Below are 27,187 nucleotides of genomic sequence, written 5' to 3'. Positions count from 1 at the left end.
AATATTTGTAATATGACAGTATTCAGGAATATTCTATTTAGTGAATATTGGCTGAAACGTCAAATATTTCAGTGTATATTGTTTTTAAAATATATTTGTTTATGAATAATATGTGTTTTATTACTTGTGTGAACCTTGCATCAAAATGCAATATATACATGCCTAATAGCGTTTACTCGTCACATTCTTGGAATATTCCAAATATTCCTAGAATATTCATAAAATATATTTAAATAATATTCTATGGTGTTTCCCTATTGTATATTCGTACAATAAACTAAGAATATCCTATATATTTTACGAATATTCCTCGGGTTCTATTCCTGGAACATTCTTAATAGAATATACCTTACATATTCTAAGAATATAAGATATTCCAAGAATATTCCCAAGGAATATTCTTAAAATATATCAAAGGCTCGCCAGGAGCACTTCCAGGGAATATTCTCCAGAAGATATATACATCCATGGCATATTCCTTAAATGTATATTCATGAAATATACCTGGAATATCTATTGCTATGTGGGTTTTTAATGGTGAGGACTTCGACTGCTGTAAAACATTATTTGTGATCTTTCATTTTGTTATTTGTGGATTTTGTTCCTCAATATTTGACACCAACATATGTTTCGAAGTTTCTAGAGTATTGAACAAATGGAAAATTTTCATCTATTCATGTCTAGTCATCAATTAGGTTTTCTTCTAAGGACAAAGCACAAACACTACTGGGAAATCCTCAAAGCGCTATAAGAGCGGTGCCTGTGCCAAAGTAGTGATTCACGTTGGATTTGAATCGCTGGAGATTGAAGATTGAATTCATTTGGAAAAACGTTCTCAGGAAGTTCTTTCCTTATGAACGCAGTTCTCCAAATGAAGGAGTTCTTGAACAGTGAAGTTCAAGGTGTACTGAGTTGAACCTCAAGTAGATGAGCAGCCACAGTTCGTCGCGTATTTCTGATATGTACCGCTCTTGGTGGAATCAAATGTGTCAAGTCACTTGAACACCTCCCGTGAAAGTATCTATAGAAAAGAGACAAATATCCTATCTTACTTCGGTGTTCCACACTATCAAGATTGCAAGTGATATTCTCATCTCAGGCAGATGGCTCTTTTCTGGATGGAATTCAGTAACTTCGGGGTATGTTTGGGGGCAGAGCTCCATGAGAACAATACTCCAAAAAAGTATATCTGATCTTAGCTTGATAAAGCATCAAAAGTTGCTGAGGTGTGTACAGTTTTCTGGTTCGGAACAGTGTTTCAAGCTTTTGAGGAGCTTGGTGCAATTCCAGCTTGCGGAGCTACAATTCCAGATGATTGTACCAAGACATATTAGTGTCCATTTTAACCCTCAACAAACTTATCGAAGCAGAAAACGGAATTGTCTGTCCTGATATCATTATATCCGGTTCGGAGACATTTATCTTTTTGGAAAAACCGATGCCTGGGTTTTCGTTGCATTAAATTGAACCTGGTTACTGGGTACCCAACTCAAAATCATCTCTAGATCCTCATTGAGATATGCAACCTGCTGCTGGTGAAGATGTGAATCCGCAGCCAATGACCTGGAATTCAAATGGAATGCCGAGACAAATGGACTGTCGTCAGCAAAGAAATATATTGGATTCTTGGTTTTATTCAATAAGTCGTTGATATACGACAAAGGAAGGGTTGTAGACAATATGGATCCCTGAGAAACACCAGCGTTCACGAAGCTGGAGAGCCATACACATAAATGATCCGACAAGTCATAGCATCGAAATATGGCCAGCAAACCCTCATGCCACACACGGTCAAATGCCTTAGAAATATCATCCGCAACAGCTCTTGACTCTGTTTCTCGATTGCGTTATTTCAAATATGGGTGACATACGATAGGAATGGCCTGTTGGTCTTTGTTTCCGAAAGCCATATTGATGATCGCTCAAGATGTTGAAGCCTTCCAAATATACAAGAATATAGTGGATCACGGTTTTCTGCAAGATTTTTGATATCACTGATAAGATAGCGACTGGTCTATAGTTATTTGAAAGATTTTTCTTGCCCTTTTTGAGAATAGGATGAACATACTGCAGAGATGATATTTTGAATTCTGTTCTGTGTTGATGTTCGCACTGTCCAATATTTCGGTAATTTATATGAATTTTTTAGATATAGGTAGACAATTCAGCAATTTATCTAGCACATTTTTTAGATCGCCCAGCACTCTTATTGTTTCGGACAATAGTATTTGTATTGGTAAAGTATCTACTTTTCCGAACTGTTTAAAAAAATCTGTTAAAAGGTTCTTTTTCCGTTAACCAGCTGTCGAACCCTTTCGAACGACAACCCTCAGAAGTCGAAACTTGTGCAAGCTAAGGATTAACGAGGTCTTACCTTTCAAGGTGTGATTCACAACACGGGTTGGACGATAGCAAGTGAAAATCGATCATTCAGACTAGGGCTTGAACCACCGACCAACACGGCAGGCAATTCGAGTGAGTGAACAAAGGACCCACGTCGAACCGCCTGGCTATCCTAACATCCGATTAGCAGCTTTGATAATATTGTAAATACGTTTAGCAAATTTGAACAATAGGAGTCCTAAGTTAGATCATTGTGGGACGCCTGAAGATATTAGAAACTTCAAAGATGCATTATGATTGAAGTTTATATATTTTGTAGGTGAATTAATATGATGTTATTGATGTTGATGTTATGTTGTTCAAAATAATATCACAAAAGATCACTAAATTCATATACTGCGTTTATTAACCACCAAGTGATACACAATGCAGGGCACTATTCTCTTCACTTGCAAACACGATTGACTTTCTGCAAATCAATTATCTCAGTGAAGACACCTCCGAAGAAGCCATTGTATGGCGAAATACGCTAGTTATGAATTTTCATGAAGTATCTATCGGCCAATTCCATCATATATATATATATATATATATATATATATATATATATATATATTATATATATATATATATATATATATATATATATATATATATATATATATAATTATCCAAGTGCTGCAATTTCCATATTCAGTGACTTCAGAAGCTGAAGCTTTTGCAACAGGCAGCGGACTCACTCAGATTATAAATGAGCCAACCAGGATTCCCGACCGTGATGAAGAATATGTTAGTCTTCTGGATCTATATCTAACAACCAATCCAGAAAGTTACAGTCACCGTAAGTAAGGTCTCCATTGGCATCTTCTGATCACAAACTGATAAATGTTGAGGAACAATTCAAGCCACGCAAAGTTTAGCATAACTGATCTGCTAAGTGGGAGGATCTTCAAGACTATTTCCGAAATATCCTCTGATTAGATGGTTGTTTCATCTCTAAAGATTCATCTACAAGTGCTTCTGAACTAACGGAGGTTATTCTATCAACCATGGTTACATATATTCCTTTTTCGAAGAAACGAACTTCTGACGGCAAACCTTGGTTCAATAAAAATTGCGAGCAAGTTGTCGCCTCCAAAATCTCGCCTACCGGCAGTGGCACAAAAGTCCCAGTGCCGAAAACCGAACTAAGTTTGTTAATGCTCGCAACAGTTGCAAACACAGGATATATGAAAGCAAAGAACTTCACAATCTGAGAATTAAGGATAAACTGCTTGCCACTCCCAACGGGTCTAGATTCTTCTTGTCTGTAGCTGAAGCTGTTGATCAAAACTTTACGAAATCAACAATTCCACCATTAATACAAGTGGATGATTCAATTGCAACAACAGCCATAAGAAAAGTAAATCTAGCAGTGTTTTGCCGACTTTTCAATCTTTCTTACAAAAAAGGGGTTTTTCCTTCTTGTTGGAAGTTTGCTCGCTTTCAGCCTATTTCCAAAAAGGTCAGGAAAAATCTTCCAAATAACTATAGACCAGTTCACTGTGCTATCAGAGATATCAAAACTCATGGACGAAGCCGTAAACCACCAAGTCCTCAAATATTTGAAAGGCTTCAACATCTTGAGCGACCATCAATATGGCTTTCGGAAACAGAGATCAACAGGCGACCTTCTATCGTATGTTACCCATATTTGAAATAAGGCAATCGAGAAACATGGAGAGTCAATAGCTGTTGCGTTTGATATTTCTAAGGCTTTTCACCGCGTGTGGCATGAGGGTTTGCTGGCCAAACTCTCGAAAACTTCTACCATAAATGCTGGTGTTTTCAGGGATCTATATTGTCTCCAACCCTATAAATTGTATATAAACGACTCATTGGGAAAAACCAGGAATCCAATATATTGATTTGCTAACGAGAGCACACAGGAAATTGCATTTATTAATGAGGATATAGAAGTAATTTAGAATTGGGTTGAAAGTTACCAGGTTCAATCCAATGCCACAAAAACCCAGGCATCAGTTTTCTCCAAAAATATAAATGTTACCGAACCGGATATGATAATGTCGAGTCAGACAATTCCAACTTCTGTTTCGATAAGATTGTTAGGGGTTGAAATGGATACCAATATGTTTCGGTACCATCATGTCGCTGTTCCGAACTAGGAAACTGTACACACCTTACAACTATTATGCTTTATGAGGCTCAGATCAGACCTTCTTAGGAGTATTGTTCTCATGTATTGAGCTCCGCACTGAAGCAAACCGTGAAGCTGCTGGATTCCATTCAGAAAAGAGCCGTACGCTTGATTGGAAACGCAACATTGATAGTCTGGAACATAACGAAAAGGTTGGAGATTTGTTTCTTTTCTATAGACACTTTTACGGGAAGCGGTATATATCAAAATTTCGCGACGGACTGTAACAGATCATCGTTATTAGGTTCAACTCAGGACACTTCGAACTTCACTATTTGAGAACTCTTTCATTTGGGAAACCGCGTTTTTGTGGAATAAACTTCCTGAGAACGTTTTTCCAAATGGATTTGATCTCCAGCGATGATGTCCATACATAATCACAAAAGCTTTTGTAAACCTAAAACTGATCTATTCCAACAGAGAGATTCTAAATAAAGCTTGCAAAATCACCCTATGCGAGCGACTCATCGTATCACAGCTAAATTACTGCCATGCTGTTTATGAGCCGGCTATCAAAAATTCCCATAGAACTCTCCAATAAAGAATCCAACAAAACTCTTGCACCCGACGGGGTGCATTACTGGACTGGGCTGGTTGCCTATGAACAAACGACGTATTTTGCATTGCTGTGTATTATATCACAAAATTCTACTCACAAAATAACCTTCATGTCTCTACTCAAAAATTCAGAGGTGTTCTGAAGCGCACAATGTAAATGTCCGGTTTTGACAGAAATTATCTGTACCCATGCACAACACTTCGCTTTACCGATCTTGCTTCTCCTATGGCATCGCTAAAATCTACAATTGTATCCCTGATGATTTCAAAAACTTGTCAATCTTTAATTTCAAGAAAAAGGGTAAAGGTCTTTTGCTGGATGGTACTTTAACAATAGACTTCTGATTATATTGATTATATATTATTTTTATTGATATTGATATGTAAATTCTTTTTCACTTGTACCATGTTTATGAGTAGGTATATTCTTTTATTTTTCTGGAGGGACCAGTTCTTGTCACTGGTCCCTTCACGTGGTTGCGTGGAAGAGCGCTATTCTATCGTTCTCATAAGGTAGAAGAGCGAACGATGTCATTTGCTACTCATTATTAATTAACCTTGTTCTCTGTAACTGCTCTTTGTGTAGCAATAAAACATTTATTATTTTTTTTTTTTTTTTTCACCGTAGTGTGCGCTGGTCAGGCCCTATCCCCCGAAGCCCCGATACATTCGGGAGGGCGCGCCAGCATTATCAACCAATGACCACTCCCCACACCGTGGGGTAAGTGATCATTGGGTCCGAGAATCATGTGCCCTGAGCAAACGCAGTGAGCCAAGAATGACAGCCTTCTGCATCTGTGCGGCTAAGATTTCTGCCTTAGTGCGGCAAGCCGGTATGATTTTGAGATTCGAGAGTAGAGAAGACATCATTCCACCAAGGATTCCAATAATCAGAACGACCATCTTGACAGAGTGATCTGGATAGAGTCTGCGGAGTTCGAAGAGAAAATCTCGATATTTTATCCGTTTTTCCTCCTCTTTTCTGACGATATTCGTCTCGCCAGGAGCTGAAAACTCCATAACAAATATCGTTTTGGTCTGGTGGTCGAGAAGGACTACATCAGGCTTATTAGCTTGTATGAGCCTGAGGGTGGGGAACGAATAGTTCCAATAAATTCGGCACTTCTCGTTCCCCACAACGGATTCAATATCCCCCGGAGCGTAGGGCAACACCGGTGTCTCGTCAATACCGTAAGAGTGCCGTAGATGGTAATATAGCACTCTTAGGGCCGCGTTATGTCGATGGATATAGGCCGAGACCGCATATGCTGGACATGCTGATAGCAAGTGCATTAGGGTCTCGGGCGCCTCGCGGCAGGCCCTGCACCTTGTGTCAGGAACCTCTATACCCATCACGCGACTGCGGTAGACTAAGGTGTTGAAGACACCATCCTGGCAAGCCATGATGAACCCCTCAGTTTCCGACTTCAGCCCACTCGACCTGAGAAAAGCGAACGTCAGGCGCTTTGATAAGCCAAGGTCTTCGATGTTATTGAAGAAGACCCCATGCATCGGCTTATCCCTGTGTCTCCGCAGAAGTAAGGTGATCTCTGCGGCTTTTATCTGAGCTTTTTGTTGAACGGGTTCCAACTCGGTGACAGAGTTGTAGTCACCTCGTTCAGAGTCGAAAACTATACCGAGTTCATCAGCTGCTCGAGCAGCTGCCCTAAGGAGAAATGCTCCAATTCCTGCTCTCTCATGGTCACGGACCATGCAGAGAAGGGGATCCGAACTCCTGACGACTTTACAGGCTGTATCCAGTACCATTCTGTCATGTAGACACTCCAAACTCAAAAGTCCACGACCTCCCTGTTGTCGGGGGAAGTACAACCGTGGAACGGACGATTTGGGATGCAAACTCCTATAGAGATGCATCATTTTTCGGGTCCTTACGTCGAGTTGATACAGCTCCTCCCGAGTCCACTTCACTACTCCAAAGGAGTAGAGTAAGATTGGAACGGCAAGCATATTTGTTGCAGCTACTTTGTTCTTCCCCGACAGTTCCGATGACCAGATCTGTCGAAGTTTGTGCTGATACTTGCCGCGGAGAGAGTTTTTCACTGCAGTTACCTCTTGTGAGTGGCGTTGTTCCACCCCGAGGTAAGTATACGTCTCTCCGGCATCCAGATGGTGTAGGATGCTTCCATCTACGAGCTGCACATCCTCTCCGTAGTCCCCGCATCGTCCTCTTTCGAGATGAACCATTGCACATTTGTCTATCCCGAATTTCATACCGATAGCATGCGTGTACTCTTCCACCACCCTCAAGGACTGATAGAGATCCTTCTCTCCAGAGGCATAAAGTTTAAGATCATCCATATAAAACAGATGGGTGACCTTGTGCCTCCGGTTTCCGGGGGTGCCACAGTTATATCCTCGAGTCTTTCTGAGCGCAACGGATAATGGCAATAGTGAGATGCAGAATAGAAGGGGGCTGAGGGAATCACCCTGAAATACACCCCTTCTGAAAGTGACCCACCCTGTTTGAACTCTTGCTTGACCAGATGTTATGGTGAAGCGAGTTCGCCAAAGTGGTGTCAGTTGTTCAATGCATCTCACTATGTTGTCGGGTACCGCAAGGCATCTGAGCAAATGTAAGATGAGCTCATGCGAAATTGTATCAAATGCCTTACGGTAATCGATCCAGGCCATAGAGAGGTTACGCTTATATTGTATCGAGTCCTGCGTTACACATCTATCGATGAGCAGGTTCTCTTTACATCCAGCGACTCCTCTCTTCGACCCTCTCTGCTCATATATCCGTTCGAACACTCGGTCAACTGCGGTGAGTATTCGTGTGTATAAGATGCTTGTAAACAACTTATAACACGAATTCAAGCATGTTATCGGTCTGTAATTCTTAGGAATCGACAAATCTCCGCTTTTGGGGATAAGCACGGTCCGCCCCTCGACAAACCAATCCGGAATCGGCTGCTCTCCATCGAGCCGAAACATTTATTATTATTATTTTTTTTTTTTTTTTTTTTTTTTTTTCACCGTAGTGTGCGCTGGTCAGGCCCTATCCCCCGAAGCCCCGATACATTCGGGAGGGCGCGCCAGCATAATCAACCAATGACCACTCCCCACACCGTGGGGTAAGTGATCATTGGGTCCGAGAATCATGTGCCCTGAGCAAACGCAGTGAGCCAAGAATGACAGCCTTCTGCATCTGTGCGGCTAAGATTTCTGCCTTAGTGCGGCAAGCCGGTATGATTTTGATATTCGAAAGTAGAGAAGACATCATTCCACCAAGGACTATTATTATTATTATTATTATTATTATTATTATTATTATTATTATTAAATCCAATGTGAATTATTACTTTCGCACAGGCACCGCTCTCAGATCATATCAAGGATTTTCCTGCAGTGCTTGTGTTTTATCCTTAAAAAAACCTGATGGGTTCATCTGGTCAAGGTAGAATTATTTTTCATAGGATCAGTACTCAATAATTGCCATTATACGCTCTCACAGAAGTTATGGATATAAAATTCTTGTTCCTACTCTTTCTGTGTATGGCGAATCTTTTGTTATATCTCCCGCACTAAGTTCAGCAACCTGATGAGGAAACTGCTAATAGCTTTTTACACCATGCATTAAGGGTTAACATATCGTGTGAAACCCCGCTTGACTCGTGTTAATCTTCTAGGGTTGCTCTTGGTCCATTTCTATCCAACGAAGGAATGGTATAAATACCGATGAACTCATGTGAAGAATTGTTCATTGTTTTCTAAAGGAAAAGGTAGATTGGATTAAGTTATTCCACGACGTTTCCATGTTTTTCATTTTCGAAATATCACATAGGTATTCTCGTTGAGGAGAGGAAAAAATAATTTTGACAAAATGGAAATAAATAAATTTTTCTAACGATACTTTATTTAATAAAATAAGAAAATTTTGTGTGTATGAAATATATTTTGAAACGAAAGAATTATTTAATTTTTCTAGCATGAGAAACTTGATTTTTTCAATTTTTTAAAGAATTTTCGAACGCATCAGCTTGAATAACTTCAAGCTTTTCGAAAAAAGGATTTTTTCGAATTGCTTCTGTCACATGGCCCTCGCTCTGAATTATTCTTTCATTCATATAATGATTAATTCTCTAAAAATAGAGTAGTTACAAATTTATAATTCAAAAAATCACATTTAATTTGGAATTGAACATCTTAAAAAATATTCCATGGTTTCTAGTTATATTGAAAACTTTACTAGTGGTACCAGTGATAGGTTTTTATATACTAAGCCACCATTCAAATGTATACTTAAGTGAAAATTATCAGAGTTAGTTATTTGTTTTCAAAATAAGAATGGTGCCAATTTGGTCATTTCCAAAGCAAATTCAGAAAAGTGTTATTAAAAAATATAACACAATTCTTAAATCATAACTAATGTTCAAAATTTGAAAATTTAGTTTCAGTAAAAGACAAATCCATGACTGCAAATTCAATTTGATCAATCCATATCATAATATATTTCTAATAACATTCCTGCTTCGAATGCTGTCATTATTTTTATTATTTGGGATTTGAGAATGATGATAATATTACTACTTTACAGGAAACTAGTATTATGTTGCTGTATCGCTGCTGTTCCAATGTTTTGACAGAATCAGAATCAACGAACTTTGGCGTGCGCAGCGTTATAGAACAGTGCTTTCAAAAAATTGTTCTACAGCGCCACTTAGTGGTGAGTTACAGAAAAATTGATAGCCTAAAAACCTTCTCTATGGAAAATTACTTATACATGTCAAGTTTCATCACGATCGGTTGAGCGATGTAGAAGTTTATCACTTACTAACCTACCAACCAAAAAACACCCATTTTTATATAGTAGGTATGTCATATTTTTGATAGATTTGAAAAATATGATCTACTTTCCCAAATACTTCGAGGGACTTGAGGGGACTGTGGAAGAATCAGCTGAAGAGTCTAACGGTTCTCCTTTTGTTTATCTTTGTTAGACGTTTTTGTATTGAAAAATCATCCTGTATTACTCAATGTATTGGGGAATGATACATGTATTATTATAGTTTTCGATATTCCAATCACCATGCATAAAATTTTGAAGAAATACTTTTTTTTCGAGAAACTTGTCTGAGAGCAATTTTATTGCTGAATGATGTCAATATTTACGAAATTGAACTATGCAGGTATCTTTATAAAAATTAAAAATTTCGCATGCTGTTCAAATATTTTTGTTGGTTAGGCTTTTATTCATGTGACTTTTTTCTATCTGAATTTACCCGCAGGAGGAGCAAAATGAGCAATAATAATCAGTAATAATCAGAATTTATGGATTTAATAATGGAACATATCTTACCGGTTCGGCCAAAAACTCTCTGAGAAACATTGAAAAAATCATAACTCAAAGAAGTGCAATGAATTGCATAACACGGGGGTATTAGGGGACTTATTCTGATAGGTCTTGAGGTTACCTATCAAAACAATTTTTATTAATGTATCCATTTGGGTTACTTTCATACATCAGTTTTTCAACAACCACGAAATATTCATCATGAAATCGAATCGTTCTGGAAAAACTTCAATGAAGTTGATTATCAAGTAATTGATTTGACCAAAAAGTTGATTATTTGACCAAAAAATGTATGTAACTGATGTTTCTTGTACCACTTGATTTTGTGTTGAGTGAAACATCTAAAGAAGAACTTGAAGAAGAAGAACCTTGATTTATTATTTTGGCTTACTTCGTTTTCCGAAAAAAAATCGAAATGCGATGGAAACCACAAGTGTTTATTGCATTGAAAAAAACAATATTTTTCAAGTCATTATTAATGATGTGAAAACGAATATTTTCAATAAAGAAGTTCAATACCTTGTCTTTTGGAAACAATGCATTTCCAGACTTCATAAATTTAACTCCTCAATAAATTTTTCTCAGCACAATTAGGAAACACCGAATATATACAGTGTGTGTCTCTCTCTCATTCAGAATATAATTCTAAGCATTTGTTTGAAGGTGGTTGACAATGTTTCATTTTATTTAATTGTTTGTAATTTCAGTTATTTTACTTAATATAATTGTTACTTTTCAGCTAACCTTTTTAATTTTTTACTGATTTTTTCAGAGATTTCAAATCAATTTATATCATATTAGACAATAGAAGTCCGAACTAATGAAATTCTAAGCATATTTGGAACGTTCGTATACATGCAAAATTCCTTCAAATTAACCAGAGTAAAACTTGTAATTGTAGGCGTGATGTTTTATGGGGGTTAATAAAATAATTATTCACGAGAACCATATTAGGAATTAATATAAATGAAAAATGTTTACAAATTCGGATTCAGCATCTCCAGTAACCCATACGTACGAAATAATTTTGGAAGAGCCCGAAAACTAACGGAAAGAAAGGTTGAAAAAGTTTTTTTTCAGATGAAAATAATTTCAACATTTAAACTGGCTATTTTCCCTGCTTCTTACCGATGGTATGGATAAAAATCAAATGAAATGTATGATTTTTGTTTTTTTTTATATTGACTTCTAATATAATTTTCACGAATTATAATACTGATTATATGAGTAAACACTAATTATGAAAACTAACCACTATTGTCGAGTATGGTCAAAGGTTAATTTAATTTTTGCACAAAGTTTTACCACTTATTTGTTGGCAACTTCATAAATAGATAGTAACATATGATGCACCCTGTAATGATTGTCGAACACATGACTAGCCATAAAACAAATTCAAATGGTTCATCGTTGAACCGAGCGCGTCGACCGTAAACCAAAGTCCAATCGCGCTCTGTGAGCGTTTACTTTTCTCCACAACAGACATTTAAAATCAAGAGCCCTTTTCGCTAATTGTCCAGGTACGATAATCACGTGTATTCCGCGATGCGTGTGCCACAATTACACAATCAAGTATGCGTGCGTGGCGCCATTCAGTGCGCACGCGCAAGTGGGCATGTCCTCCAACGCGATTACAACGTCGGACTTTGAGAGTAGGGCGAAAATTCACAACAGACACGGCCCGGCAGTGAGACTGTGTTGATCAAATTCGTTGCGAATCATATCGCGTAAACTACTGCGTCATATCGTGTTCCGAAGAAACAAAACAAACTGTGCGGTGTCTGTCGGCAGGATTTTGCCTCAGATCAGAGTGAGTGTTGCGACAATTGACGGTGATGAATTGCTGACTTGTGGATCTGTGGTTCAGTGCGTGAATTGCGCCGCAATTTATAAAATTAGCTCAGCTCAAATAATCCTATAACCTGTGCTGCTGCGGGTGAATTTCGAGTTAGGTGCGAACGACGTGCGGTTTATATGAACGGGCAGTACGGTGCGTGGCCTGTCCAAAAAATGAACCTGGATATTATGGAACCGCTCGCAGAACACGACGGTTTCGAACCGCAGACTCGCGCGCGCTCCAACACGTGGCCTCTGCCCCGGCCCGAGAATTACGTCGAGCCCGGCGATGAGGCGGGCAACAAGTGTTCAGGGCTGCCCGTTCCCGTTCCTGCCGCCACAGTGCCCACCAAAAAGAATTCCAGCAGGAGGAACGCCTGGGGCAATCTAAGCTACGCAGATTTGATAACGCAGGCAATCAAGACGTCGCCCGATCAAAGACTGACTCTGTCGCAGATATACGAGTGGATGGTCCAGAACGTGCCCTATTTCAAGGACAAGGGAGACAGCAACAGCTCGGCAGGATGGAAGGTAGGAATTTCTAGCTGACAATATTCCAATTTCAATGCCAGTCTGTTATATACATATTTGGTTGAACAACAAAATTTGAATCTCCAACGAAAGTAATCCAACAGAAATTATATACCTACCTACTGAGTTATCATCTTGCTAATATTTCTGTGCAACCATAGTCAGTAAAATGACGGATTAATGTAAATTAGAAGGAACAACACCAAAGCAAACCAATACTACGTACCTACACATTACAAGAAACATTCTACCAGTTTTATATTTTCATTTATCGTTTTCAGAAAGCACAAAGAAACACAAAATTTTGGCATTACATTTATATTTCCAATCAAAAAATTTGACCATGTCTACTTGTTTCAGAAATCTTTCACCTACCTAGCCGTAATTGATTTCTTCTTATCATTTGGCTTCATTCATGTGATAATTAATTTAAGTACCACTGGAAAATCAAATTTCTCCAAATATCAGGATACATATTTAATGAATTCTAAATAAGCTTTCACTTCATAGCTTTTGAACATTATATTATAGTAAAATCATGTAAATACACTCTGCAAAAATAGAACTGGATAATTTAAAAATTTCTAAAATTAACTACTTAATTGAAATATTTTGTGAACAATCGCGTTCAATATATTGTTTATAAACAATATTTGTTGCATGCCGTTTTTTCTTAGTACTCTTATCGGTACAAAAAATATAAGAATGTGGTCCCAAAATATGTAGAAAATAATATCCACTTCAATTGTTGAGCAGGGTTTTGAGTTTATTCATTATGAAGTCGAGTTCCACACAAATAGTAATTTACGTAACACGTATGGGAAAGAGTGTAGACAAAGAAAATAGAGTAGACACAAGTCTGGAAGTCTGCGAGTCCGCAAAGACGTTGTTTTTATTCTCTGAAAATTGCAACTTTTCCACCCACCTAACATCATAATTGTTCACAAACCTGAATGACACTAAAACAAGGAACTTTTCCTTGATTTTATTGGCAGTGTTACATAATTCTCAACAAAATTGAACTCGAACTGGAACTGAAAACGAATGCGATATTATCTGAATTATATAACTATCGAAAATAGGAAAAATGCCACTTTTTCGTCATTTAACGTGTGCCTTTCACAAATATTTCCATGTGTAGTTTTTCATTTAAAAGAAGGTTGAAGTGACAAGAAAGCAGAATAAATAAGAATGGAAACTTTGAATAAGTGAATATTTTCTTATCTTTTGGGGCAAAGTTGAGTAAATTAAGCAACATAACTTGAATTTCTCGCTGGTGATATTGACAAAAGTATAATAACAAAACTCTGGTAAAATGACGATCACATTCAGAGCATGATTCCATAAATATAGCTATTTTATTTGCAAGACGATATTGCACAATGAACGAATGTAAACAAATAGTTTGTATCGGTGTGTGTATTTGATATACTTGGCACACTTTTGGTGGCGTTTTCTGGGAACACTTATCTAAAAGTTATAAACAAAAATATCGCGGTAACATATATGAGTATCAACTTTATTTGGGTGCTAGTTGAATTGGTATTGAATTCATACCCAAGTATTCATATCTGATTAAATGAACAATTGACAGTGTGTATAGATAAATATTTTTATCTGAGATATTCGTTCACCTGATGCGATATTTTTATATTAGGACTGAATCTATCGAACATTTTCAATTGTTCACAAATTGACAACAAAAAAAAACGAATTCTGAACTCTGCTGAATGCCATCCTACAACCTCTTGAAATGAGAAGTAGCCAGAAAACCTTGAAGAAATATCAACAACGGCTTTATTGGCTTTTTATTCGAGAACGGATTATGATCTATTGAAGACGACTACCAAAGTATGGCATTGGACCCAGCATAGAACCTGGTAGTACTCCCACATATATATCAAGTGAAGAAGACTGCGTTTCATCGAAAACAGTTTTATCATTATTGATGATACAGTTTTCTATTGGAAAGAAATTATTTTGACCAAAAAATGATTTTGTTGAACGTCTGTTAAGTGCAGGGGAAACCTATCTTGTGTTTATAAACAATTTCGAAATGTGATCTTTCAGAAATTCTTGCGGCCGCACAAATATGTCTTGGTATCGTTTCATAATTAATTTTGTTAAAATGCTCAGGGCAATTGGAGAACTTGATAAGATTTCAAGTTGGTTCTGATTATGTCAGCCCGACTAGGCATCCCACTTCTCGATTCAACTGATGAGGTTACAGAAGGTTATGAGCGATATGAGATAAGAACGGTATTGATGGAAATATCCCATTTTCGTAACAATGCCGAAGGCTAAAGTTTAGTAAATAGTTGATAACAGAATACAGAAATAAAAAAGAATAGTCGACATGAGATAAAAATTAATATTTCTGGTGACTGAGCGCTTCACTCATCAATCTTTGAAAATATAATAATCAATAATTGTATGTGTCGATAAACTTGAGCCGTACAAAAAAAAATTTGAATAAAGAAAAAGTTATGAATTTTTAAGAAATTGTAAGTAAGTGTAATGGAAAATTTGTTATAAACCACAATGAAATTGTGTAATCTATCTATTGTTCCGATTACAAATTTTCCGATAAATTTTCCATAGGAAAATATCAATATTGAAATTTTTTACTGTGATTTTCTCTTATACAGGTGGTCACTCAGGAAGAAATAATGTTTTTATCCCATACACCATCAGAGATTATGCTTCAAATACCTAATACCAAATTTGATTCATCAAGTGAATAAGCTAAGATTGATTACAATACATACTTTTGTGACATAACTAAAGAATATCGTTCAAACAGCAAATTCATTATTGGAATATTTCTGTTGAATATTATTTTGTGGTAAACCACCTTGAAGGCAATTTAATAGCAACTGGCAAAATCACTTTTCAACTTAATTGGATTCTCGAATGAATTATATCTTTTCATCACACAAAAACATAATTATCAAAAAGTGGGGATGAAAATATTTACTAATTTAAATTATATTATGAATGTTTCATTAAATTGTCATTTCCATATTGAATATATTCTGAAAGGATTATTTTCATAAGTGCAAGAATATTGCAGAAATGCAGTAGTTACGAGAATACTACAGCTTTTTTAATAATAATAATATTAATAATATTCATCCAGATATTAAAATTTTCAGTATCAGATATTGACTATTACAAAACTGAATGATCTTACCCTTGTTGCTGATCGATTTAGAAACTCATTAAGTAGGTCCCAAGTGCCTGAACTAAACAATAAAAGGTAGAATAACTGATTATGGCATAGTTTGTAATAAGCCATAAATAATGTCAAAGGTGCTCAAACAGTTCTGTTTCCTGTAACAATAAAGGTTGGATTAACCCACCCAACAACTAATTTCTATTATATGCAGACGAATTATTCGAGACCATCGACTTTCCATTTATTTAAATAATTTTCAGGGTTCATACTGTAGTCAACATTAGGTTGCTGCAGTTTCTCACACACCTATAACACGTAAACATGAATCACAGCATACCATGAATTTTTTTTGCATAATTTCATGGAGAAACAAAAGTAATCTTGTGGAAAATTAAACTTTAGGCATCATACACCTAACATAAAATGTTGTCCATATGCTCGGAAAAACTGTAAGTCTAGAGTCAAAACTCATTTAAAGTCTCGACTGGAAATTCATTTAAAGTCTCGACTAGAAATCTTTTTAATGATTCACTGCAAGGGCATAAAAATTATTAGGAACATCAACTCGTTTAGAATCATCTCATATTTGAGACAAATATGAGCAAACCTTCTGTAATCAAACTCAATGAAACAGAAATAACTTTCCCTAAATACCAGAACTGTATATAACACAGTATATCTAAAAAAATAGTTTATCTGATTTGGAACTAATATGAATATTAATAATTACTTCATTTGTCGCTTTTTCTTATAAATACTAAGTTAAATCCTCTATTAACCTTTCTCGTATGCACGTATTTATGAAATTACTTCATGTTTTGTAATATGTAAGTACTGTATAATATGTACTCTACTCAAACTGCAGTTTGAGTAGAAGCATTATAAAAATAGCAGTTATTGACAATTTTGATATACGGAATAGAAATTGTCAATGACTGCTATTTTTATAATGAATCTAGTCATAACTCTGGCTTCCACTGAATTGTTTTTAAATATTAATGGGATTTTTTCCCAACACCAAATCTTTATTTTTAACACCTCGACACGTGTTTCGATCACCAAGTGATCATCTTCAAGAGGAAGATTAAACACCTTTTCTATAAGACGAATTGTAAAACTAATTTAAGACACCAAAGGTGTGGTATACCTGTATGTGTGGTATATCTGTATAGCATAAATAGGGTTAGTTTCGCAAGTTTTCCAGTTTAATATTCCTCTTGAAGATGATCACTTGGAGATCGAAACACGTGTCGAGGTGTTAAAAATAACGATTTGGTGTTGGGAAAAAACTCCAGTGATATTCATTTCTACACCAAAGGTTCCAAACAGTGCATCATAAGTGAATTGTATTTGATATGTTTTTATATTTAGTGAAATTTAACTATTATGAAAAGTCAGTCATTTTTCTGATTCAAGTTCCACTTTTTTTCCAATCAGGCCCAATTGTGAAAAACTTGCCAATTGAATCACACCCAAGGGTGAAACTTATGTGAGATCCCAATCCTATTTTGAGAAAAATCAAATGCACGTTTGTTATAATTATCTCAATAACGACATACTACAGGTCTGCACAATATTAAAAACCAGTCGATAGTTCAACTTAACGAATTTTTTCACTACGATATGTTATGACTGACTCTCACTGCGTACATTACATAATAATATAAAATTCGTATTCCACTGCGAACTCTGTCTCAGTTGGCCTTGACTAGTTCTTAAAGCATTACACTAGCCTTGCCTTCCACGTGTAATCTTTCAACTTTTCATAGTTATATCTGTATAAAACCACAGTGTGTACAAATTGCATTGCTTTCTTAGTTGCACCTTTCATCTGTTTTGTACGGATTTACATAATGAAGTAAGTTGGCTGATATTTGTGATGTTTATTAAGTATTTATACTATACAGGATTTTATGCCCAAACAAGAGAAATAAATGTAATCTGTTATGGACAAGAGCTATTACGAACCTGATGAGTTAGCAGAAGGGATTTGCTGAAAAATTCTGGTATTACTCCCATAATAGTATACTGCTTGAATGTCTCTACATCTTCATATAAATGTCAAATAAGACCTTTCTGCTGACTGAAGTCCAGCCTTGGATCTTCAATTTTTTATAGGCGGAGCAAAAACTGAAAATTGCCGCCTATTTTTTTAATTAAGCATATTTGCATCAACCTAGTGGTTATTTGCGAGTAGTAGATGTTCATAATTTTGTTATAATATCGATACATTTGAGAAATTTGATAATATTTGGAATATTACAGTTTCTGCCAATAGTGTTGTAGATATCTGGGGGAAAGTCAAAGTTGTTTGGCTGCACCTAGTATTTTAGGCATTCAACACTCAGTTTTGTTTCACATATGTCACATATTGGCTCTTCGGTGTGATTTACCAGATAAATGTGCGTGAGATTGGTGTGACCTAAGCGTAGCCGATTGAGCACTTGATGTTTTCGGTTCTCTGTTTCGTCAGGCCACGGTTTCACATCATATTTGATTGTACGTAGTTTTGCCAGGACACTTGCCACCGATTTTGACATTTCTGGATACTACTTAGGATTCGGCAGGCAATTGGGCCACGAGCACATTCGTCGGCATTTCAATATATGATGGGATCCAAATGAAACTAATAGTTTTTCCATGTTGCTGGGTCAGATGGAGTTTTTTTTTTGTTATTTTTGTGCAATATGATTTTTAGGATATAGACACTTCAGTTTGTATATGGAGGTAAGTCAATCCGTTAAAATAATATATTTATCTCCACCTGTCGCATTGACATAGACCAGCGCACGGTAAATGGCATAAAGTTCTGCACTGAATATGCTAGTACTTGTGGGAAACTTATATGAGAACGATTCAGATGGTGTAACTATTGCAGCTTCTACTCCTTCGTTGGTTTTTGAGGCATCCATGTAGATTTCTGTGTAATCTGTGTAATTAGGGTAATTAGAAATAATTTGGTCTGTTCTTTCTGTGATGAGCCTATTTATTTACAGATATACTTATAGTCATGAACGTGTAGAATATATATTTTATACATAGCACAGATAGGATTCAAAATAAAAATATGTATAATAAAAATAATTATAATAAAAAATATTATTGCATATTGTAAATTGAAATTACAATTTCACTATTCGAGCTGTTTCTTCAACAAATAAACATATGGATTTAACTGGTGTGCAATTCGATTTTCTATCGCTAGTATTGCAAGACTCAATAAGCGTTTCTGGCTCATAGAAGATCGCACATAATTTTCAATTAGTTATAGTTTGCTAAAACTTCGCTGTTATTCAATTTTTCATTGGATTTTGTCTCATTTTTTGCAAAGTTTTGAACAGATTACCCATTAGTGCGACGGAAAGGGTAAGGATAATATCTTCGTTCTGAATTTCTATATTCTTTAAAACCGTGTTAGGAATTACACGTTAAAAGGTAAGACCTCGTCAATCCTTAGCTCGCACAAGTTTCTCAACTTCTGTGAGTTGTCGTTCGTATGTGGGCGACATCAGCTGATTAACGGAAAAACAGATTTTAAAACAGATATTCACTCGATAGATTTCGCGGAGAATATTCTCCCAAATAGTTGCATTAAGAGTGAATTCATAATTCTTTATAGCAGTTAAGAGATGACCTGTCTCGTACTCAGCTTCTGGGGCATGAGAAGATTGCTTAACTTCTTCCTAGGCTTCCACTACTTTTGGCAAATTATTCAATAGGACATTCACAGCAACATGTTACGCCGACCATCACGTATGACTGCTTCCTTTTGAAGTTGTTTTAACATATTTTCTCATAACGTCCCACCTAGTAGTGGAGCCAACAAAAAATCAGTATACTTTTTGAATCAGTCCGAATAGATTAATAGCTACCTGGCATGATGAGGCAGAATAAGCACCAAGATTTAAGGAGTGAGCCAAGCACGGTACGAACTCGGCCAGCTTATTCCTCTCTGCAATTCTGGCTTGTACTCCTTTATAGATGCCGGCCATATTGGACCCATTATCATAAGATTGGCCAAGACATTGTCCAATATATGATATGATCGTCAAGTACTAAAGAATAAACACAAACAAACAACATACATGTTTAATTTTTGATACACTGTTTGGAACCTTTGATGTAGTAATCAATATCACTGGAGTTTTTTTTCCAACACCAAACCTTTATTTCAACACCTCGACACGTGTTTCAATCACCAAGTGATCATCTTCAAGAGGAAGATCAAACTTTTTGATCTGGCAGGAATATGGTTACCATCGATACCAACTAATCAACCCACTAGTGAAGAGTCTAGATCAAGATCTTCAGATGATGTGGTGCTGCAGGTTTTTCCGGGTTTTCCTGCAGCTGAAAAAGCAAATGCGCCCCGGAGCGCCAATTAATTTTCATTGTTGATTTTATTTTATTTTTATCGTTGTTTTAATATAATTCTCAAAAGCTAAAAAAAAATCTTTTTTTCATCGCCCTTTTTTGGGTATTTGTTACCTTCCACAATCTGAAAAATATAAAAATTATAATGGAGAACTTTATACAAGTGTAGAAGGGCAAACTTTTAAGTTACTGCGTAAAAATTCAAGTATTTTTCACAAAGAAAAGTCTTCTATTTATCAGTAACTTGTCGTATTTAACAATTTTGCCTATCAAAAAAATTATTTAGAAATAATACTTATCTTTTACGTTTCGGAGGCCAAAATCTGCCTCTGTCTTCAGAAATGGATAAAAATTCGAATATATTCGCAGTTATTCCTTTTTTGATATCTTATTTCTTTACTTCTTCGATAGATGTCAAAGAAGTTTTGAATTATGAAATTATGTCAATGTTGTTGATTGACAACTGAAACATTCGATGTAACAAGGTACTCTCCGATATTAGTTTGTTGCCATTTCGCCACTATCCAAAGTTTTCTTCAAGATGGGTAGCCAAGTACGGTATATTTCTAAGGAGCTATTCGAGATACAATTCTCTCCAGACATGAGAATATACGCTGATTCTTATAGCTTACGTCGCTTAGAATGAGGCTCATTGGTAATCATTCTTGTCATATTCCATTCCACCCGATGTTCATCGTCTGATTTTAAAATGTGTTCTGATAATTTTGATCCTGTCAATTTTCTATTTTTCATATAATCTCAATGTTCATTCTCACGCACTTTCAATGGGTCTTGAGGTTTCACCAATGTTATTTTTATAGCTCCTTAGAAATAGACCGTACTTGGCTACCCATCTTGAAGAAAACTTTGGATAGTGGCGAAATGGCAACAAACTGATATCGGAGAGTACCTTGTATTACATCGAATGTTCCAGTTATCAATCAACAACATTGACATAATTTCATATTTCAAAACTTCTTTGACATCTGTCGAGGAAGTAAAGAAATAAGATATCAAAAAAGGAATAACTGCGAATATATTCGAAGTTTTTATCCATTTCTGAAGACGGAGGCAGATTTTGGCCTCCGAAACGTAAAAAATAAGTATTATTTCTAAATAATTTTTTTGATAGGCAAAATTGTTGAATACGGCAAGTTACTGATAAATAAGTAGAAGATTTTTCTTTGTGAAAAATACTTTGATTTTTACGCAGTAACTTATCGGGGTAAACTTGAAAGTTTGCTCTTCTACACTTGTATAAAGTTCTCCATTATAATATATTTTTCAGATTGTGGAAGATAACAAATACCCAAAAAAGGTCGATAAAAAACTGATTTTTTCTCCACAAAAATGACTTTCGTTGAATATATAATTATTCATTTTGTGGTTATGAAAAACAAGTACTGAATACAAAATACTTATATGCGTTCAGAAGTAAATGATAAAACATTAGAGTGATAGCAATAATTCTCATTATAATAGTAAATACTAAAGTAGCAGAGAATGTATGACAAGTTAAGTAATTTCAGCAAAATGTTTCTATTTGTAGTAGCAAATATAGACTGCTACAGCATATAGAATAAAGAAAGTAACTTTTATCTAATTTCTACTACCTAAGCTTATGTTACGACCGGTTTTGGTTTAATAGACCATTTTCAAGTAAGCGAGCTACAGAGTTATAGTTGATCATTGAGCGTTTCGAAATTGGGGTTTTTGTACAATTTATTTATTAACTACCAATGCTTCCAACAAATTCATCTCTTTTCCTTTATTGCACGTATGGATAAAGAAAACATGACACTTAATTCTCCTCTTCAAGTACGGGAGTTGAACTTTACGTAGTAAAGTTAAAATTACTATACGGCCTACGTTCGGTCGTCAAAAATAACCTGTTTCGAGACTGTTTACCTCATCAGTATCTACGTACGTAGCATCCCCCTCCAAAAGACTCGTTTTGTTATGTTTTTGCTATACACTCTCCACGATATTGCATTTCTCAGTTCGTAAATGGCCGACCAGATTGGAGGAGAGACTCGCAGAGAGATCGAGACCTGCGAGTGCGTAAAAGTGAAGTATGTCACGGTGGCCCCGATACGGACTGTCTAATTTTAAACTCCAGCTAAATCCATCGTGCATTCCATAAGCTCTTCATTAAGCATCTTACCATTTATATTCCACGTGGAATTCGAAGTGCCATAATTGTGACACCAATAAGTTTGGGCACAGGACCGGTTTGTAAATAATTGGATCTGGAAGATATGGTTGTATGGTATTTTCAGAGATGTGCTGAATTGACATTTAAAACCTTGATAGTTAAATCATGTTAGACCATTTTCACACAAAGGTTCTGGTTTCGATACGTATTTTTTAATTTGTGTATATATTGGATTTTAAATTTAGTTTACAAGTGAAAATATCACAAACTGAATATTTCATAAACATGATACAAATTAGTATACATTATTACTTTCGAAACATTTGATGAGATATGTTTTGAAATACGGAACCTCACATCAGGCACTGCGACCTCACGGGCACTGCGACCGTTACCACATCGCTCTTGATACTGTCTACCTCAGTAGCAGACGAAACGTCTGCTGATTCACGGTGGATGGCACATTAGACCAGACAACGGATCACTTTGAAAATTTAATGGAGGGCATATTCGGACATTCTCTAGCCAACTAAAATATTTTCGACAATGCGGTGTTGCCGCTTCTATTAGAAAGCAGTAGCAACTTTGATTTTTCAAATGGAACACTCTGTATATAATATTATTTTTGGAATCTCCAACAATTGCCCGACAACTTTTCTTGATATTTCCCTATACCTATCTGTTACCGTTTTCGAAATAAAAATTAATTTCAAATTTTTTCTTCGAAAATCATGACTTCTAAAAATGCCGATATCTTTTAGTTAAGAAGTACTATGATATCGAAATTTGGTTTGGAGTTAGGTGATACTTGGACACTTCCCACACGTCAGCCTAATCTCCGTTACTTCAATACAGGGTGGTCAAAAAATACAGTTTTTTCGTTTGCTTGAAAAAGTTGCTTAAATTTGATTATTTTAAATGGAACACCCTGTATATTATTGAAAATTCGGAAAGCTGCTGAAATTTGCTTTCTTTCTATGTATATCATACCTATACCTAACTAGTCAAGTTTCGGACTAGTTAGTTCAGAATGGTATTTCCATTCGGTATTTGGTAAGCAGGCCATGATTACTATTTGACAGTAGCGTTGTGACATTCTCCTAATAATATCGACATTTTCGTCACTTCAGAAGTTGCAAATACCTTCAAAACGATGAAACAAAACTATTCAAACGAAGTTCTTATGAATTTGTTTATTATTTTTGGACAGTGTGACAAAATTATCAGCAGAACATGTAGAAAGTTCAATGAAATGTATCCGAATCTACCGCCAATGAACCTTAAGAAATTTATACGAATTCAGAACAATTTCAATGTATTTGGATCAACTTTAAAAGCACCAAGAAACTTGCCTCGACCCGTAACTTTCGAAGACAACCAGATTAATGTCTTAGCATATTTTCACGCATTTCCCGAGTCATCGATAAGAAGTGCTGAAGAAGATTTGGGTATATTCATCGGTTCAAAGAATCTTGCGAAGGCATAAAATGCATGATTATAAATTCACCAAAATTCAAGCAATGAAGCCTCAAGATCCTCAACAGAGAGTAGAATTTTGTGAAATGTTGTTGACACGCATTCAAGAAGATCCACTTTTTTTAAATAAAATTATTTGGACTGATGAATCGAAAATCGTCATTATTGGTCCAGTGAAAATCCTCACGTCACAAAAGAAGCCGGATTCCAAGAAAAATTTAGTTTTAATGTCTTCTGCATGTTGATGGACAACAAATTGAGGTACGTGATATACGAGGAGTCATTAACATCCAGAAGCTACCTGAATATTTTGGGAATACTGTAGACAGTTTCGTGGATAATCTGCCACTCGAAGATTATCGAAACTGTTGGTACCAACTAGACGGAGCTCCTGCACATTGCACAAGAGAAGTGAGCGCAGAACTGGATAGACTATTTGACGATCGGTGGATGAGGCGCTTGGGACCATGGAATTGGCCAGCGAGATCACCCGATCTTAATCCATTAGATTTTTATTTGTGGGGAATGTTTAAAGAAAAAGTTTACAAAATACCCGTGCGTTCGAGAGATGAATTGTTAGAAAGGATTACCCAAACATTTGAAGATTTGGATCCCAATGAAATCAGATCTGCCACCACGAAAGCAGTCAACACCCGCATTTTAAAGTGCTTGGAAGTGAACGGCCAGCGATTCGAACATATTTTGAAATATTCCACATGATTGTTTTACTTTTTTATAATTATTCATATCAATATTTCCAATTTCAAGTTTGTTGGTGCTTTTAAAGTTGATCCAAATGCATTGAAATTGTTCTGAATTCGTATAAATTTCTTGAGGTTCATTGGCGGTAGATTCGGATACATTTCATTGAACTTTCTACATGTTCTGCTGATAATTTTGTCACACTGTCCAAAAATAATAAACAAATTCATAAGAACTTGAATTTGAATTTATGGATGTTCAAGTTTTCCCAAAAGTCCATGCGGTTTCCCTTGTTGATCCATAAATCCATAAATTCAACAGTCATAAATCACTTATCGAGGAACAAGTACAAATCAAAACACAACAAGATCTCACATTCAATATATTAAACAAAACCATACACATTCCTAGAGAATATCTAACACGAAGAAGAGTACCTGATGCAGAACAAATACAGGCAAATTTACCTGAAGTACCTGAAATACCTGAGTTAAGACGCTCTGACCGTATAAAGACACAGACAACAGGATGACCAGTTCAGTTTGAGGAGTGCCAGATGATGACAGTACTACCAACTGTCGAAAGCGCTCGCAGATATTAATAGAAGATATAAAGCTTCAAATCCTTTTTGTAGAATTTAATATTGAAATACTCAAAATAAAGGAAAATTAGTTGCATCAATCAAAAAATATATATATATATATATATATATATATATATATATATATATATATATATATATATATATATATAAATCAAAGGGGAAAATTTGTGGTTGAGCACTCAAAAAACGGGGCAAACCGCGGACACGTGTTTCTGGCTATTGGCCTCATCAGCGCGGTGCAGCCAATTGCAAAGACGGACAACAACTGGTTACCAAAAATGAAAAACTCCACATATGCACGGTGTCACCAACAGGAGCTAACCGCGCTGATGAGGCTAATAGCCAGTGTCCGCGGTTTGCCCCCTTTTTTGAGTGCTCTGTCCACAAATTTTTTATATCATACACGCTCAATAACATCTTTATCTCTGTATATATATATATATATATATATATATATATATATATATATATATATATATATATATATATATTCCAAAAAAGGTTTTCCCACTGTTGAATGTGGATCGGACTATGACGTTCGTCTGCAATATTCACTTTTATTTGTTTATTCTCTCATATCATCAGACGATCTATAAACAATGCATAGGTACATGATGCATTCAGTCTTTGTAATCGTTTTATCGCTAGATATGAACGAAAAACATTTTTTATCTGTGAAATTCCATCAAAGGTTAATGAAGGTCAGAAAGATCGGCATAGGTAACAGGCACCAGGTATACATATTCAATTTCTCACAAAGCCGATTACGATAAGCTTATGGAAAAGGCTTGGATTTTGAATAAATTAGTTTGTTGATGCTGTATTCGCATTATGTTGTCTGGATAACCATATTTTTTGCAACTCAGGAAATTTATTCAATCTGTCAGATCTGAAATAACCTACCTCAAATTAAAATGATGAAGGTAGGTCGAATTTTGAAACTTTGATTAATATAATGATACTCATTATAGGTACGTGAAAAGATATGTTTTCACAAAAAAGCAATTTAACCTGAACGCAAATAAAATTGCTTTTGCACTTTGATAATGATTACCAAACCAAAGTCCAAACCTAGCGGATTTTTTTCACATTAGCTTTTTTTTTCATTTCTCATATATGAAGCGTCTAGTTTCTAAACTATATAAGTCACAAAATTGTTAATGTTGAGTCACAAAACTGATAATGTTGATATCTATATGGAATTTCTTTTCCTAATTAATATTTTTCCTCGAGAGCTGTACATTGTATTTAATATTATTGTATTTCATAAAGGTTTCTAAAAAATATTTATTTTCATTGAAAAACTAATTCCTTAGTTTTCGCTATGCAATAGCTTTCTCAAGGGTTTTAATACTATGTATAAAGCGTTATGGCCAATTCCATCACATAATTTTACTTTGAAACTGTATGCTGATAATAGGTGAAAAATATAAATTTTTTTAACATATAATCAAGTGATTGATTAAATAGATACACTACAGTTGATTTGTCTTGAATGTAAATCTGGATGAATAATTTTTCTAACAAGTCCATGAAAGTTTCTTCATCATGAGGTGAAAGTTCAGACTTTGTTAACGAATAATAGTTTTTCACGAGGTGTTTCATATTTATGAATGAATTTGAAAATAGTTTTGAGAATTCAACTACTTGGCACTTTGTTCTTTGGGGTGGAATGGCGTCTGATTAGAGAATTCTCATCAGGATTAACTAACGATTGATAACTAAACAGTTTTGATCAATTTTATTGTACTTGTTGACTCCATACTGAATGATTAGATCAGCTGATTGGGGTTGAACATTTTGACACATTTTTTTGTTTTGATTAATTCTTATATTTTACCAAGATATTATTCTCCTACCCAATAGAAGTCGCTTTTAATAATTATGAACAGAAAAATAACAAAATGTTCATCAGTGAT

General features: G+C 35.6%; 1 protein-coding gene across 3 annotated transcripts in view; it reads left to right on the top strand.

Moving 5' to 3' along the window:
• Positions 1 to 11,923: 11,923 nt before the first annotated feature.
• The window catches only part of foxo (forkhead box, sub-group O), a 482,994-nt gene continuing 467,730 nt past the window's right edge, over positions 11,924 to 27,187 (top strand). For 2 of the 3 annotated variants that reach the window (XM_074172805.1, XM_074172803.1), the window contains exon 1: positions 11,927 to 12,779. In XM_074172805.1, the coding sequence (XP_074028906.1) occupies positions 12,387 to 12,779 (393 nt within the window). In that variant the 5' untranslated portion in view covers positions 11,927 to 12,386. Of the gene's footprint in view, positions 12,780 to 27,187 lie in introns of all 3 variants that reach the window. The other variant, XM_074172804.1, reaches the window with a different exon arrangement.

The sequence above is a fragment of the Leptinotarsa decemlineata genome, unplaced genomic scaffold, assembly GCF_025532065.1.
Source record: "Leptinotarsa decemlineata unplaced genomic scaffold, Ldec_3_MD MMD2_tig00000199_RagTag_RagTag, whole genome shotgun sequence".
In the NCBI taxonomy this organism is placed as follows: domain Eukaryota; kingdom Metazoa; phylum Arthropoda; class Insecta; order Coleoptera; family Chrysomelidae; genus Leptinotarsa; species Leptinotarsa decemlineata.
This window is presented reverse-complemented; position numbering and strand designations above follow the sequence as displayed.